The following is a 17461-nucleotide window of genomic DNA, read 5'->3' as shown; positions in this document are numbered from 1 at the left end:
CCAAAAATCTCTAGGTATAGGTTATAGTTTTTACAACCAAAAACATTGATCAATTAACAAATGTCAATTGAATCCACCACCCCTACAACCAAAATCAAAATCAAATACTGCACCAAATGCAAATGGACAAACAGAGCAATATGGTATACTCAAGAAATCCTACAAACTTTTTCCCCACCAACCATTTCTGAAGTATCACTAGTTCCAGAAATCATAAATCCAGGAACATTTGAAGTATATATTTCACGTACTCATGAAGAATTATTGTATAGACGGAAAATGAAACAAGATTTTGGATTAAGTGAAAAGGAAAAAAAAGTAACGTATGAAGGGTTTCCTGATGCTAAATTATTGAAAAATTTGATTAAACAAAAATTAGAAGAATGGGATTCTATTAGTAGTGATGTTGTAGGTGAACATTTGAGTCGTGGTGTTGGGACGTTATTGAACGATGGTGGAGTTGATGATGATGATTATAATGATGAAAAGGATTGTATTGAGTGTAAGAAAGAAGAATAACCGGCTGGCAAGTTTTGAAACTTGATGATCAAAGCTCAATTTTAGTGATAAATCATAAGGATGAAAGGTATCAATAGACTGACTATTGTTTTGAGATTTAGGAACATATTTGATTGAGTAATTTGCTCAACATTTGATACTGAAGAAAGGTTGCCCTCATTTAAAAAGGAATTGTGAATTTTTGATTAATTCATTTAGGTGAAATATTACCAAAGGAGGTTCAAAATATGTCAATGTCAATTCAGCTAACAAATTTTATCAACAATAAAGTTCATTTAATTACCCCCTTAAACATATAAAATTTAGACATTGATGTACATCAAATTACTTTCCCATGTATAAAATTAGGGATCAGAGAGTTATCCGAGAACTTAAATTTCTGCCAAGTTATTCTCAAGGGTATCTTAAATTTAGACTATGCTTAAGATCAAATGAAAAAAAACCGTTGAAGTAAACAAAGGGTACGTGTTAGTTTAAATGGCTTTAGCTTTGAAGTAGAACTTTCTTTTGCAAGATTATAGGGTAAATTTTGAACAAGCCGTGCATTGATAATTCCCAGGTAACAAGAATTCAATCAAGAATTAAGTTTTCAATATAAGTTTCAAACATTAATAAATTAATAACATTAAATTTTAAATAATACATAAAACGTAAACTAAACAAAATAAATAAAAAAATCAAACAAATATAAAAAACAGTATAAAAAAACATCATATCATATCATATAGTATAGTATAAAAACTTTTTAAGGAGTTATATTTTCTCTCTTTTTATTTTTCTTCATTAATCACTATCATCATCATTAAAAGGATAATTATAAGCCTCACGATCAATATCATTCCATCCATTAGCTGCAACAACATAAGGTAAACTAGAACCTAATGAGCCAAAATATATCAGATTATTCGGGAAACCTAATAATTGAGTATATTGTTTTGCAACAAAAGTAGGTGATACATTTTTTAAAGGTATATTAGTTGAAATTTGTTGATTATTCGAAGATTTTTTGATCTGCGGTATTTGTTGAGGAGAAGGTAATTGTTGTTGTTGTTGTTGTTGTTGATGCATATATGAAAATTGAGGTGGTTGTAGTTGTAGATTTTGTCCTTGATGATGATGATGATGATTTAAATGTGGTAAATTTAAATTATTATGTTGTTGTTGATGTTGTTGTTGTGGTGATGTACGTAATCTTTCTTCATTTTTTTTAATGGCTTGTATTATATGATTTGAATGATTTGCACTTGAATTAATTTCTTTTGTTATTTGTTTCCATTTATGTTTTTCACCTGAAATTAATAATTGTCTTAATATTTGAATGTCATTATTTGAAAATTTTGAACTAATTAAATGATTTGTAGTTGGAGGATTTGATGAAGCACCATTTTGAATCATTGTAGGCATTATTGTATTTTGTTGTTGTTGTTGTGGGGGTGGTTGTTGATTTGTTGATGATATATTATAAAATTCTGATGTTTGTTGTGGTTGTAAATATATATTATTACCTCCGTTATTTGTTGTTTTTATACTAGTATTTGATGAAACTCCATTAAATGTCATATCTTTATTTAAATATGAATTTAAGGAATCTATTGAACTTAAACTTGTATTTGAAGTATTATTTGTAGAAGAAGATGATGATGTTGTTGATGATGTAGTAGATGATGATATTGATGAAGATAATGAATGTTTTTCAGTTGATGATTGTAATTTATAATTTGATTTAAAAGGATTTTGTTGTTGTTGTTGTTGTTGAGGTTGTTGTTGTTGTTGTTGTTGCGAAGGTTGTTGTATTGGTTGTGGTAATGCAAATGAAAATTCTCGACTACTTTGAGTTGAAATTAAAGGAGTGAATGGTAAATCTAATATGCTATTTATTGAATTATTGTTATGAGTTTGGTGGTTATGCAATGAACTATTTGAAGTAGTTAATGGTAAGGCTGAACCACTATTAGATAAATTTAAATTTAATCTATTTGTTGATATTGATGATAAATTATTATTATTTTGATTATGATTATTATTATTATTTAAATGGAAATGATTATTATTTATAGTATTATTATTAAAAGTATTATTCTTTTGAATTTGATTATTATTTAAAGTTGTTGTTGTTGTTGTTGTACTTGTATTATTATTATTTATCATATTTCCAGTAGTTTATAAAAAAAAATATTATTATTTATTTAATAAAGTATTTAATATTAATAGTAGTAAGATTTGAAATAAATCATAAATTAAGAATAAAAAATAAACCCACCAAAGTTGTTTAAAAAATAATTAATTATCAAACGATTTTTTGACGATATTATTTTATTTATTTATTTTTGACTATATTTCTTATTTGGTCCAAATATTGTTTATTTTTTGAATTCAAAAAAGAAATTAAGTTTTTAAGTTCCTTAATTTATTAACTGTTTAATTGATGTAAGTTTTTATCAAATTCAAAATATAAAGAAATTAAACATAAATATTAAAACCAAATTAGGATATCTTATACGAAATTTTGAAGTTGTGGTTGAATACTGACAAAAATGAAAGACTTTAATTAAATATTTATGAAGGACTAATAATTTTTCTTGTTGAACTTATTAAAGTTGTGTTATTATTTTAAATACTAATCAGTACTGTTTTTGAAAAAATCAAGAATTAAGTTAAAAAAAATATAAAATTATAACAGTAAATTGGAATTTAAAAGAACTTATATAAGAAACTATTATTGAATTAAATGTGTTGTTATTTAACGCTCAAAATTAAATGTATTAATTAAATTTGTTGTTAATTCATTTTAAATATGTAATGTTAATTTTTAAATCAGTAGATCAAACTTGAAACAAATTTTAAAAAAAAAAAAGAAAAAAATTAAATAAAATTAAGAATCTTTTTAAAAATCTTTAATTTAAATAGAAATTGAAAAAAAAACAATAAATCAAAAATTATTCAAAATATAGAATTATAATAATTTTATTGCATTGATTATTTTTTAATGTATAACTTCATAAAAAATGGAGATATAATAATAATTTATTATTATTATTTAATAATAAGAAAGAAGTCAATCAAATATTATGCGGGAATTTGTTATTTGTTTATTATTTATTAATTAAAGCAAATAAAATTAATAGATTCTATTTTGAATCTAATTTCCATATTATTATTAATTGAAATGATCTTTTTATTATTTATATATTATGTTGTAAAGTCAATAAAAATAATTGGCTAAATTCTAATTCCATACTTTTTTATTGGTTTTTTCTTAATAATATTTTATTTTAACGTAAGTTTATTACTTTTAGGTTATTACACTCACTAATAAACTGTTTTGACTAGCTTATAAATTTGAATCTTAATAATTTATAATGTTATTGGTTCAATTAAATCTATATTTCAATTTTAAACTTTTTTATTGTTCTTATTGATGTTTCAGATTTTATTTTTTTTTTGTAGAATCAAACGTTTGTTATTTACAATTTTCTAACTTCCTAATAAATTCAAAAATTCAACTTGATTTTTACATAGCAAATTGAAAAAATTAACTGATATATTATTGTGCCTTATCTATTAATTTATGAGATATCACTTCTATTGCTATGAGGGAAAAGAGATATTTAATTATCTAGCCCACCCCCAAATTATAATTAGTTCGTATCAGATCGATAAGAAAAAATAATTTAAAATCGACGAGATCAGACTAAAAATTGACTTAACAGGAACAGGAACTAATTAAAAAATTATCAAAACCATAAGCTTAAAAAAAATAAATAATTAAACTTTAAATTTCCATCGGTTTTACTAACCTCATTTCCAAAATTATACGAATATCTGAAATATAATACCAATCAAGATTTCATATTTCCTTTGTTCAAGTATAATATTATATTCTGTGATAGAATCAAAATTAAAATAATAAAAGCAAGATTTGAATTTATTAATTTAATAGATTTGCAATTAAATCGATTGTTCTTGCTTTTTATCTTTCATATTTATTTTAAGTTGATTTGCATTAATATATTAAATTTTTCGATTTAAAATTTCATATGAGTTTTGAGACTTATTGTTTTATTTTCTTCTTAAGTCATCGATTCCCCTTAGACCCTTCGAATAATAACGCAAATCAAATTTTTAGTTGAATGTGGTTTATACTAAAAATCCGTTTTCTATACCTCTATTCATATTTTCATAGTTGTGTTAACGCAATTGTTTGAGTTGATGAGAACTTACGGCTGTTCATCGGAACTATTTCTAGAACCGTTTATGATTGATGATTTGACATATTATAAAATGTCAAATATTATATCTTTGCTCACATAGCCAATACTTATAATAATACACGATGCATGAAGAAAAATAAAAATATCACAAGAACTTAATTTTCATGTTTCAAATATTCAAACTATTTTTTAGTGTAATGAGACTTGAAATTTGTTTCAAGTTATATTTAAGCTTTTTATTAAGTAGAGATGAAACTTATATTGTGCTATTAGAAAAATAGTTCTAGAATGTTACAGACTTTAAATTTTGTTTTATTGATAAGATCATTTGTAAGTTTCATTCGTGGTTCTCACTTGGTGTCTTGGTGCAATTAATTTCCACAAATCCATTTTTTATTAATCAAGATGAAATTCTTTTGAAATTTTTCAGTGATTATCGAATTCATGTGAATGATTGTGAGGACAGACTTAAGTAAGGTTGATAATCTGCTTAGTAAGATTAATCTCCAAATTGATTAAATTTAATAATGTATTATTAATCTTAATTTGATATCTTCACTTTAAACTTATAAAACCTAAAATTTAGCTCTTTAGTTTAGACTTATAAAGCTACATTCTTACTTTGAACAAGCGTTTTGTCCGAGATCTTTATTGATTTGTTTACTCTATTGATTATACTTGCTATTGAACAAGGGCCTAATATCCTTAAAAACTTGCGTGGGGGTAGAGATTATGTAAACTAAGAAAAATTGCAGGGTGTGATAATTTAATTCGAGCTGTAACAAAATCCAAGAGATCGACGAAATGAATTTAACTTTTATTTATTAAACTAACAACTACCTTTCTATTTAATTTGATCCACTAACAACTAATTTTTGTAAATGACTCATAAATACTTGTAAACTTACATCATCAGTTAATACAATAGCACCACCAGCACCACCACCAATTCCAATAGTATCATTTGAATAAGTAGTACTTGGATTTAATTTTGCCATTAAAAATCTCGCTTGTGATCCACCTTCTTCAGTATCAATAAATCTTGGTAATGGAAAACGTTCTGATAATAATTCAGCAGCTTCTTGTCTTGGTTCAGCTAATAATTCTCTTAAATTTGAATATTCTTCTTGATCTTGGAAACCTTGTCTTCTCCATTGTGCAATTGTTTTACCATGGAAAATTAAAATATGGAAAAAAGTATCCAATAATAAAATTCTATCATCTTTTATAGATACTGAATCTAATAATACTGCTTCTGGTTCTGAATCTAATGTGAATGAAGTTAATGTTGGTTGAATCATAATTAATGAATTATTACAATCTTCAGTTAATAATACATGTCTATAAAATGCAGTTTCATCTGGTGAATTATTAAAAACTTGTAAAAATTGTGATCTTCTTAAATAATAAATAAATTGAGGATATAATTGGAATTGAGGACCTAATCTAAATGATTCAACACTTTCTTTTCTATAATCTGCAAATTTTTGACATAATCTAATTAACATTCTATCAACCCATCTTAAAACATCTGCTCCATCATCTTGTTCTGCTTTGAAAAGGGTGATTCTTGCCATTAAGACAGCGGCTGCTTCTTGATCAAATGAGTTGGTTAATGATTGTTCATCACTTGTTAGATAATTAGATACTGTTGTTACTCTTATCCTATAGGACCCACTTGAATGTTGATAATGAGTTATAAATTGTATATAACTTTGTGCAGTTGGTGGTAATTGTTGAGTATTTACAACATCAAAAAATACACCATAAGTATTTCTTGGAGTTAATGAACATAATCTATAATGAGAAGAACCACCAATACCTAATTCTTGATCTGATACATTATTAGTTTTAACTCCTAAAGAATCAGCATGACCAATAACACCACTAACTTTTAATTCTTTTGAAGTTCTAATTTCTAATGAACCATTGAAACCCATTTGTAAAAAACCTTCTTCATCTTGTGCAAACATTCTTAAAAAAGTTTGTTTAAAAATTGAAGTATTAAAAGCATCAGCTAATACTAAATTACCAGCTGTTTTATGAGTTAAATCTCTCATTTCTAAAAGTCCCAATTGATCTAAACAACCAGTGAAAATATCAACAGTATGACCATTTTTAACTGCCTTTGCTGCTATTTCTTCATAAAATTTAGTTGATTTTTTAAAATGTTTTGCATTATCTTTATCAATATCTGAATGTGATCTAATTGCTTCTTTTAATTGATTCCCAACAATCATTCCTGGATTTAAAGTACATGGTCCTGCTGAAAATAACATAATTCTAGCTCCAAATCCAGGGAAAGTTAAACCTAATAAATTAACAGCAACATTTAATGCAGATCCAGTAGATCTTAAAGCTCTTGATCCATGAGCAACTGACCAAGGATCTTTATTTATATTTTCCAAAATTGAAGTTAATTGAAATTCAACATCTTCTAAAGGTAAAAAAAATCTAGCTAAACTATTTGTAATTTGTTGATTTTGAAAAATTTTTGATCCCATCATTTGTTCAATTTGTTTACTTTCATAAATTTTATCACCTCTAAATATAAAACTTTTATTGATTTTTTCAGAACCCAAATCATGAACTTGTACCATTGTTCCAAAAGTAATTAATCCAATTAATGCATTTGGTGGAATATAATTAAAACTAACTATAATTGATTCAATAAGAGCTTTTAAATTTTCTTCATCTTGACATAAATCAACAACAAATAAAAAAATTGGTGGATTTTGTACAGGTCTAGCCGTAACATATTCAATAGTAGATGATGTATTTTGTAATTCCAAAGGTAAATTATCACCACTTATACCATGATAATGAGCAGGTAATGAATTTCTACCTTGACATAAAGGACATCTCCAAAACCCATTAGGATCAACTGCACAATATGGATTTAATATAGATTTACAACTTTGATTTGAACAATATACTGGATCATATGCCGCTAACGGTAAATCTTCTCTTTGTTTTAATGGTGTATATAATGCACCTGTGGGGACAACAATTTTAGCTGCTTCTGTTTTTGTTGATGGAAATGCATTCCATGCAAATCTAACACCATTGATATCTTCTGCTTCTTCAAAATTCATTGTTGTTGACGGTGATTGTGGTTTGGTAGTGATGGTTGTAGTTGATTGAAAGTTGTGAAGTTTGAATGTGGAGATTGATTGTTTTTAAATCTTTTGAATTGACAGCGAAACTGAAAAATAAATTCGAAAATTATCACGAGAATTAAGAAAGTATTGCGGTAAGGATGTTTTATCATACTATGAGGTTGCAAATTATCAGTACCTTCTAATTCCAATCATAAACAATAGTAAGGTAAATCTTCCCCTGCAGAAGTAAAATTACACTAAAGGTTTAGAGACTCGATTTATTTAGTGTAAATATAAATGAGCTTCATCTCATTTCTATACTTTGATTGACTTTTTCTGCCCGCAAAATTTGTTACTTTTAACAAGATTAGACGCAAATATGTTTAAAACTAAAATTGATTAATGAAATCAGCTCTCACTTCAAAGTAGATTTTAAAAAAGTAACATAGAGGTTGAGCTAACCAACTTGAATTATACAGAGCATTAAAAAATTGTTTTATTTATAGGACATAATTAACTAGATACTTTAATCAACTAAAAGTTGAATCTATTTGAAATATGTAATAAACCAGTAAATTGTAACTAAGAACAGACATTATAATCCTGAAGAATTGAAATTTATTTTAAAGACTTCTGTTAAACAATGCTATTCTTTTTTAATCGTAATCGAAATTTCCTTGGATTTCAAATCATTAATTTCATCAAGTAAAGCATTAATATATTTCGAGGCTAATTCAACAGTAGTAGCTTTTGAAGGTATAGTAACTTCATCATGATATTGTTGAGGTATTAAAGCACCTAATTCAGCTACCGCAGTATTCATTCTATTTCTTCTACCTTGTTCTGCTAATTTATGACTGGCTTTTTTAGTGGCTAATTTCTCTGGTTTTTTTGTGAGTTTAGGGGATGAAGTTGAACTACTTTCTGCTGATGATGATGATGATTTTGATCTTGATATTGATGGTTTTCTGGTTTGGGATTTTGATCGTTTTAATGGTTGTTTTTTGTTTTGTTGTTGTTGGTTTTGTTCTTCTTCAGCTAATTTACCCATTGTGAAACCCATTAATGGTGTGTTTGTACTGCTTTTGATTTCTAAAGGTTTACCAATTGGTGGTAACATATCTTCTTCTGGTGGTTGAGAATCTTCTTTTTTTATAGATGGTTCTGATATTGACAGTTCTGGTAATTTTTCAAAATTATTAAAAGGTGTTGAGTTTTTAGGTTTTACTGATGGTGATACATAACTTTTTTGATTATTTGCTTGTAATATTGGGGTACCATGAGGTGTTCTTCTCTTATGTTGCTTTTGTTCTTCTGGTGGTGCAAAAGCTGATGATGTCGATCTTCGTTTATCATTAATTGAAGGTTGTTGAGCATTCAATGCCGGTGATGTTAATGGCTCGAAATTTAGATTTTGTTGAGGAGGAGGTGGTTGATTATGTTGATTGTGATGTTGTTGCTGATGATGTTGTTGTTGGAAAGAATAATTCTGAGTTGGTAGTATTGGAGTATTTTCATCTACTATATTTGGTGGAAAAGCAGAAGAACCATTAAAATTTAAATCTTCAGGTACTATAAATTCCAAACCAAATTCAAAATTATGTTGTTGAGGTAAAACATTTGGAGTCATATGATTTGGATGATGATTATTTCTATTATCAAATTGATGATTATGTAGATCCATATTATTTTGATTATGTTGTAGTGGTTGTGAATGTAAATGATGATGTTGTTGATTTGGGGTTGGATGATTTGAATTCCTTTCATAATATTCTTGATTTTCAAGTAGTTGTGATAAAAACATTTGTTCTTCTGCAAAGATAGGAGTATTATGTAGATTATGAGGTGTCAATGGTTTATTATGTTGATTGTTCGGTGTTGAATGATTTGATAATTGTGATTGTTGTTGTTGTTGTTGTTGATGTTGATTTGAAGGCTGATTATTATTATCCAAATCTTGAAAATATGGTGATTTCCCATTTGGTGGTGAAAACCAATTTTGCAGTTCCATTATCTTGAATTAAATGGATATTATATGTTGAAATTGATAAGTGGGAATTTTGTGATAATTTAATTTGTTGACACTTGATGATAAATTTGTAAATTTTATGGATGTTTGATTATTATATTGAACTTCTAATGCTTTATTATACAAATGAATAATTCCTTCTTAGTTTATATGATTTTCTAGTCTATATTAAATCTTGTATTATAATTGTATATTAATTTTCATTACCTAACTATTAAAAAATTATTTTTATTTTTATTTTTATTTTTATTTTTTCTATTTAGACTACTTAACAAATTTAATTATTTTTTTAATTATCATACAAAAATATTTTCAATTTTTTCATATTCTTAAAATATTTAGAAGTCAAAAATAATTGGAGAGAAGCTAAAGGCTAAAGGTAATGGGTCGACTAAAATTACGTCAGTAAATTTAGTAAGAAATTGGAGCAAAATCTACTAAACTCTAAGGCAAATAAGATTCTTTTGTATTGTTCAATTAAAAAAATGAAATTTTTTATTTTAACTTCTATTTTTAAGTTGCAAAAGACTTTAATAAAAGATTTGATAAATATGCAGTACAAAACTAATAGTACCTTAAAGATAACGCACGTGTTTATGTCAGTTTTTTATTTTTCTTGTCTTTGACATTTAATTCCAATTTTTTTTATCGTCGGTTGGGTCCATTTTAATTCGATTTGGGTATAGCCAAATTTTCCTCTTTAGATCAACAATAATATATATCAAGATCAACATCTTCCTTAAATTGTGATGAATATTTGACTCTGTAGTCCAAATTTTGTTGATATGTTAAAACGGCTAAACGCTTGAAAAAGTAATAATTTTTTCCAACAATAATTTTATTTTGTGCCTTATTTTACTTCACAATTATGCATTAGAAAATTTATTACTTAACATTAACGATCTTCAAAGATAAATTTTATAAAATTAATACTAACGTACTTGAATTTGATACTTTGCAACGTGTTTGGATCTGAACTGAAATAATGAGTTTAGTTTTATGTAAAGACTAGATAATCTGACATTCACTTTTTTTAGTACTATCGAGACAATTGATCCAATTTCGAAAGGAAAATAGAACCCTGGAAAAGAAAGATTTAGGGCATCGAGGCATCAAGATTACTGAAGGGAACCTATATAGTATGATTTCTACAAATCAGTTTGGACTATCGAGACCAACGATCAAATTTCCATTTACTCGGGTCATTATGCATTCAAAGTTCCGAGTCCTGAAACATTTTTGATTTTGGGTCAAGAATTAAGGTGGTCTTTGGGGGTAGAAAATTTCTCCGCCAAAATTATTATATTTCATGAAAAGAATATGTCGCTGAATTAGGAATCAACTACAAAGGGTTGCAACGTGGCTTGAGGAGATTCTATAGAGATTAATCTGATAAGTGAAAATAAAAGTAAGCCACGCTGAGTTATATATTTTCAAAAATCGTTCGATTATAAATATATATCTTGATCTCCTCAACTTTTTACTTTAAAATTTTTCACCATTTTCATAAAATTCCAAAACTGCATCAGTTAATCTTTTCCCACTTTCAACAATTTCAAAATCATTGTTTGCTGGTGCATAACATAATCTAAAGAAATTACTCCTCTCTGTACTAAAAGATTGATCAACAGTCATATTATGTCCAGGTACTACTGAAACTCCATAACTTATAACTTTCCACAAAAGTTCTTTCATTTTGGCAACGATGTTTGGATCATTTTGTAAAAATTCAATCTTGAATGTTACAAACATACCTGCTTTTGGATCAATTACGTCAACTAATCCCTTTTTATATGCTTCTGATTCGTATATAGTATGTAATAATAAATCTTTTCTATGAGAATAAGTAGCTCTCATTTTCAAAACCCATTCTAACCAACCATCAACACCACCTAATTTATCTCTAATCACATTGTTAACTACAGTTTGAGCTAATCCTGATGCACCTCTATTAACTGTCTCTCCATAATTTTTGATAACTTTTACAATTGAATTTTCTGCAATAATGAATCCCAATCTTAAACCAGGTGCAAATAATTTGGAAAATGTTTCTACTCTTATTACTCTTCCAATATCATCTATCTCTAAATAGGAAGGAGTCAAGTGGTTCTTTAAATAGTCATCTAAAGTTAAATGATCTTTTAAATCAAATTGGTTTTTCTTAGGTGGTTGATATTTTGGTAATGTCAAATATCCATAAGGATCATCTTCAATAATAATAAAATCGTAATCAGTAGCTAATTTGTAAATTTTTTTTCTAAATTCTAAAGTTTGAGTAAAACCAGTTGGATTTTGCCCAGTAGCTATTGTATAAAGAGCTTTAGGTTTTGGTAACTTTGAAGTATCCCAATTTTTAAGTAAATTTTCCAAATAATCAAAATCAATCCCATTAGAATCATTAGATAAATCAATTTTTACAGGGACAGCAATTGCACCAGCATTTTGAGAAAATCTTAAAAATGGTGTAAAAGTGAATTCTTCAACTAATACAACATCACCAGGATCAAATAAGGCATCACAAGCTTTGTTTAATCCATCACTTGCTCCAGTAGTTAAAATCAGTGACCAATTATCATAAGCAGGTGGATGAGTTCTTTTAATAAAATCTTCAGTGAATTCAATTAATGGTTTATGACCTTCAACATTTGCATATTGTAAACCTCTTGATAAATCTAATAAATTGGGCTTTGTGGAGTGTCTTTCTATATGAATTGAGTTTTTTTTCTGTTCATTGAGTGATAAGTTTTCCATGGAATTGTTAAATTTCACCTGATGTTCAAATGGAAATTCAACTAGATTTACATCAATTGAATCAATAGGAAAGAAACCATCATTAGGAGTACCGTAAGATAATAATAATGGTTTTTCATGAGGTTTAAATCCCTTTGGTGGTTGATCACTTGGTGCATTTGCGAAATGTGAACTAACTCTTGATTTTGCTCTTTTTGAAATAAGATGTGATATTCCCGTCATTGCTGAAAATCAATTGACCAAATAGATATATGTCGATGGAAAAATTCAAGAATTAATGTTTATTAAATATTAACTTTTCGAGATCAATTGAAAGAAAGCTTACTAATTATAAGTTTTTTGTTTCAGAGAGAGCCACTTCTTATCTAAATTCCGTATAAATTCCGTTTCGCTATTTTTGAAGTATTTTGTGAATTTTGAGTTAAGTTTTCGAGCCATACTTTAATATACAGAAATTTACATTGAAACGTACCCTGAATTAGTGAAAGTTTGATTTTGTTCTCTTACTAATACTTATACATTCAATCTAAATAATCAATAGAACTACAATTTTTATAAGTTTGTATAATTTTAACAATATCCTCTTTAGCTTGATTAAATACATCAACCATATGATCCATTTCTTCTATTGAGTTATTCTCAGTATATGTGTTTAAATAAGCTTTTCTTTTAACTAGTAGTTCATATTGATTTACTATTTTGGAGAATGTATCTACTATTGATGTATTGTTTGAAATTTGTATACCTTTTAATTCTGAGTTGGGTTTTTTTCCATGAACTACTGCTATTGATTTTGATGTCCACGGTACAAATTTTGTTCTTGATTGGATTTTGAGTATTCCTTTGCGTATATCTTTTCGATCTAGATTTTGCCCACTTACTAGGTAATTCATTAGACTTATATATGATATATCTGAAACTGGTGTAATGGATTTGTATCTATCGTCTGATAATTCTATAAACATATCATATTCATTATTTGTTTTAAATGGAGCTATCGATGTTGTTAAAAATTTTAAATCTGGTGTGGGGACTAAATTTGCTATAATGGATTCAATTGAACTATACATATAACTTGGAAAACGTAATGGATTACTTATAGTTGCTAATATATTGGCTATAATTTTATTTGTTCCTTGATATGAATCACTTGTAGTTTGAGTTATTGCATTTTCTATATTATTCAACGAGTCATTATGGAAAACAAATGTCGCATTACTATATTCAATTAATTTTTGTAATGTTAATACACTATTATAAGGTTGTACAACAACATCACTAGTTTTATCATTTGATGGGAAAATTGAAGTTGTAGTTATCAATTTTTTAGTCGTATATCTATCTTGTAATATCTCCAATATTTTTGAACCACAACCAGATCCAGTACCCCCAGCAACACTATGAATCATTTGAAATTGTGATAAATTATCACATTTATCTAGTTCCCTATCTATTAAATTCATTAAATCTTCAGTATATCGAGTCCCATATTTATATCCATTTACAAAATTATTCCCAGCTCCACCACTATCTTCACTTAAATGTACATTTCTTTGATTAAACATAGGTAGTGCATTCATAGATTTTGTAATAACTGATGGTTCTAAATCTATTAGTATTGCTCTTGGAGTATATTTATTTGAATCTGATATTGTGAAAAATAATTCTGGATGTTCTGATTGATTTGTGGTTGTTTGTGTACCATTTGGATTTATATTATGTTCTTGAGCTAATTGTTGCCAATACTGTAGTCCAACTTGATTTCCACATTGTCCAACTTGTAGCGTTATTGTTTCTCTGGTAAAAATCGTTAGTATTGTTGTCAAAAAATCTCATTACATTAATGATTTGTACATACCCTGGCATCGTTATGTAATTTACGTGTTGTTTGTTTGTTTGTTTACGTTTTTGGAAATTTTTAAATCTTTTTATGATCTACAACAAAAAACAATTTAGGTAGCGCGAACACATATACAGAAAGAATGAAATTTTAAAACAACAAGATTATTTTATTTATTAATAAGAAAACTATAAGAAACTATTTTAATTTTATTTTAAATGTATAAATAACGTGAGAAAGGAAGAAGGTATGAAATTAATGAAATAAAAAGTTGACCCGCAATAATTTTACTTTACTTAGTATGCTCTTCTTTTCTTTTTACATTTTGATGGACCACCGGTAGTTGTAATTGATAATAATGAAGTAATTGAAGCATCTGGAGTACCAGTAGTAATAGTTGGAGCTGCAGAACCTGTTGGGGTAGTAGCGAAAGTTGATGTAGTTGTTGTATCTTTACAATTACCAAAAGCAGCAGCTAAAGCATTAACAATAATAGTTTTTAAAGTATCAATATTTAAGAAAGCTTTAATTAATGATGGAATTAAACCAGAATCAATTAAATCACTTAATAATTCACTTAATGAAATTGCGTTCTGTTTAAATAATTCTTCAATTAAATTAGCACCAAATGTGTAGAAATCATCATCAACAACTAATGCTTCAACAACTTGGTTAGCTAATCCTGAATTTTTTAAAGATTCAAATAATGATGTTAAAATCTCTTGAGTATCTCTTGAATAAACTTGAACTGGTTCTTCTCTTTTAGCTAATTCAGCAGCTTGAACAGCTTCTAAATATTCTCTTTTAGCTTTATTAACACCTTCAGTAACTTGTTGTTGATTTAAACCTAATAAATTACCAATTATATTTGGTAAATCAGCTAAAACTTCACCAACAATTTTAAAAATTTGAGCATAAAATGCACAATCATTAATTAAATCTTGAATAACACTAACTGCTAAACCTGAATCATTTAATGATTTTAATAAAGTACCAAGATTAATCCAACCATTTTTAATAGCTGATACAATAACATCAATTGCAATTTTAGATAATGTTGGATCACTAATAAACCATTCCAATACAGTTGGAGCTAAATTTGTATCTTTAACAATTGTTAAAATATCAGTAACAATTTGTGATTCTCTTTTTGCTAAATCTTGTGGTGACATTATTGATCTTTTTCTATTGAAAGTTTGTAAATTAGCTAAAGCATTGTTAACAGTTTCTAATTCTCTTGTAGTTAATGAATATTCAACTGTTGCTGCTGGCATAACAGCAGCTTGTGAAAGAGCAGCTAAAACTAAGGTGGCAGTGGCTAAGTTTAACTTCATTTTTGAGATCTAAGTGAGTGTATTAGTTATTAATTGATTAAAATGTGTTGTTATAGATTAATGGCTTTAAAATAAAAAAGTAATGTAAATTTCTGATAGTAGAATCATTGAAGAATCTAGTTGTTTTTATATGAAAAAAGCCATCTTCAGATTTTAATTAACTTTGTAAACCCTTTCAATCTAAGTTATGAGCTAAATTACTATCTTGAGTAATTAAATTGTTTTATTAATATGTTAGTTTACTTAATGATATAATTTGACACATTCTTTCTAACCATAAGTTGCAAAAAGATCGAAATAAATTACACAAAACAAAATATTGTTTTAAAACAATTTGATTTCCTAAAACAGTAATTTCTTTCAATTTTCTTTACTATGAAGATCCAGATCTTTTTTTAACTCCAGAGATTTTAAATGGATTATTTTTTAATAAACAAATTCATCTTGAAATACGTTTGAGATATTTATATCCTTTTACAAATGTAAATTTACATTATTATTGTAAGTTGTAAAATTATCAATTTTACCAGAAGAATGGATGGAAAAATATTTGAATGTGGAGTCTTAATCAAAGTAAACTTTTAAAGTAAAAACATTGAATGTACTTGCCTACCTAAAATCTTGAGCGAAAGTAAGGTAAAACTCACACAATATAAACATACAAAGGAGTTATACAAAGTGATTAACTCCAGATTGATTGTAGATAAAAATCAAAATATCCTAACCGAACTTTAAATTTATAAATAATATGTCTAAAAATAGTTTCTCCTACATTTAATTTTTCTCGGAAGTTTACAAAATAAGGGGAATTGATATTATAATTGATTTAGTAAATATATTAAATTTTGGAGATTTTTAGTTGAAATAAAATACTAATTCTGGTCAAGAAAAATGAGTGTTGAAGTAAAATAGATATTCCTCTACTTATAAAATTAGGCATGTACGTTTATTGAATTTAATTTTAATTACAATAGAAAAGCTAATACAAAAGTTCGTCTAGCTGTAATAATTGTTGTTTGTTTTCTATACGTACATTTATACAAGTTTCTCTATTCAGTAAAATGTATAATTAAACTTTACGCACAAAATAATACTCCAGAAAATTTCAAAAATAGTTTTTTAAAATAATTCTTTATTTCCAGGGCCCTTAAATCCCAAAAATAGATGAAGTACCGTACAATCCCATCAGTTCAATTAATTTCGATACCTGATTGAGTTAATTGAATACTTATACACAAACAACTACTTTTTTTATCCTTCGAACGTTTCTAAAAGTAGGTACTACTTCATCAAGACGAAATAAAAATACTCGAGAAATCTATGAGCAAGTCAGCTCAAAGAAAGTATGCTAATAAATCCTTAGGTAACACTGTTTTTTACTCTAGTCACATTTGAGACTCTTTTTCAAATAAAAATTTGTAAAGTTGAATTTTGAATTTCACTTTCTTGCCATATTGGTTTATCAGACGGCTTTAGGGAGTAAACATATCATTTCAGATTACTCAAGAAGTAATTAAGAATGGTGTTAGGGGAGATCCAATTTCGACCACATAATCTACAGATTAGATTGAGGGAAGAGATTAGACTGGCTTAAATTCGATTTACAAATATAACCACACCACTTATCTACATAAAAACACCAATGACCAATTTCCATACGCTCGTTTTCTGTAGGT

The 17461-nt window shown here is 26.9% G+C and overlaps 7 protein-coding genes across 7 annotated transcripts; 1 reads left to right on the top strand and 6 right to left on the bottom strand. All coding sequences in view use genetic code 12, as the record gives it.

The window, feature by feature from the left end:
• Positions 1–60: 60 nt before the first annotated feature.
• On the top strand, positions 61–519 carry KGF54_001506 (uncharacterized protein; the record flags this gene model as incomplete). Its single annotated transcript, XM_051761883.1, has 1 exon — positions 61–519. One exon carries the CDS (start codon positions 61–63, stop codon positions 517–519), a length of 459 nt encoding a protein of 152 aa, XP_051621044.1.
• A 783-nt stretch (positions 520–1302) lies between these two features.
• On the bottom strand, positions 1303–2667 carry KGF54_001505 (uncharacterized protein; the record flags this gene model as incomplete). The annotated part of the gene is made up of 1 exon (XM_051761882.1): positions 1303–2667. One exon carries the CDS (start codon positions 2665–2667, stop codon positions 1303–1305), a length of 1365 nt encoding a protein of 454 aa, XP_051621043.1.
• A 2911-nt stretch (positions 2668–5578) lies between these two features.
• On the bottom strand, positions 5579–7825 carry SEC23 (GTPase-activating protein; the record flags this gene model as incomplete). Its single annotated transcript, XM_051761881.1, has 1 exon — positions 5579–7825. One exon carries the CDS (start codon positions 7823–7825, stop codon positions 5579–5581), a length of 2247 nt encoding a protein of 748 aa, XP_051621042.1.
• A 652-nt stretch (positions 7826–8477) lies between these two features.
• On the bottom strand, positions 8478–9842 carry PHO4 (phosphate-sensing transcription factor; the record flags this gene model as incomplete). Its single annotated transcript, XM_051761880.1, has 1 exon — positions 8478–9842. The coding sequence occupies one exon, from the start codon at positions 9840–9842 to the stop codon at positions 8478–8480; it is 1365 nt and encodes a 454-aa protein (XP_051621041.1).
• A 1503-nt stretch (positions 9843–11345) lies between these two features.
• ARO9 (aromatic-amino-acid:2-oxoglutarate transaminase) lies at positions 11346–12833 on the bottom strand (the record flags this gene model as incomplete). Its single annotated transcript, XM_051761879.1, has 1 exon — positions 11346–12833. The coding sequence occupies one exon, from the start codon at positions 12831–12833 to the stop codon at positions 11346–11348; it is 1488 nt and encodes a 495-aa protein (XP_051621040.1).
• A 299-nt stretch (positions 12834–13132) lies between these two features.
• Positions 13133–14477, bottom strand: TUB4 (gamma-tubulin; the record flags this gene model as incomplete). Its single annotated transcript, XM_051761878.1, has 2 exons — positions 13133–14408; positions 14470–14477. The coding sequence occupies 2 exons, from the start codon at positions 14475–14477 to the stop codon at positions 13133–13135; spliced, it is 1284 nt and encodes a 427-aa protein (XP_051621039.1).
• A 270-nt stretch (positions 14478–14747) lies between these two features.
• Positions 14748–15785, bottom strand: KGF54_001500 (uncharacterized protein; the record flags this gene model as incomplete). The annotated part of the gene is made up of 1 exon (XM_051761877.1): positions 14748–15785. The coding sequence occupies one exon, from the start codon at positions 15783–15785 to the stop codon at positions 14748–14750; it is 1038 nt and encodes a 345-aa protein (XP_051621038.1).
• Positions 15786–17461: the final 1676 nt, after the last annotated feature.

This window comes from Candida jiufengensis (assembly GCF_024610255.1).
Source record: "Candida jiufengensis strain CBS 10846 chromosome Unknown scaffold5, whole genome shotgun sequence".
Classification (NCBI taxonomy): domain Eukaryota; kingdom Fungi; phylum Ascomycota; class Pichiomycetes; order Serinales; family Debaryomycetaceae; genus Lodderomyces; species Lodderomyces jiufengensis.
This window is presented reverse-complemented; position numbering and strand designations above follow the sequence as displayed.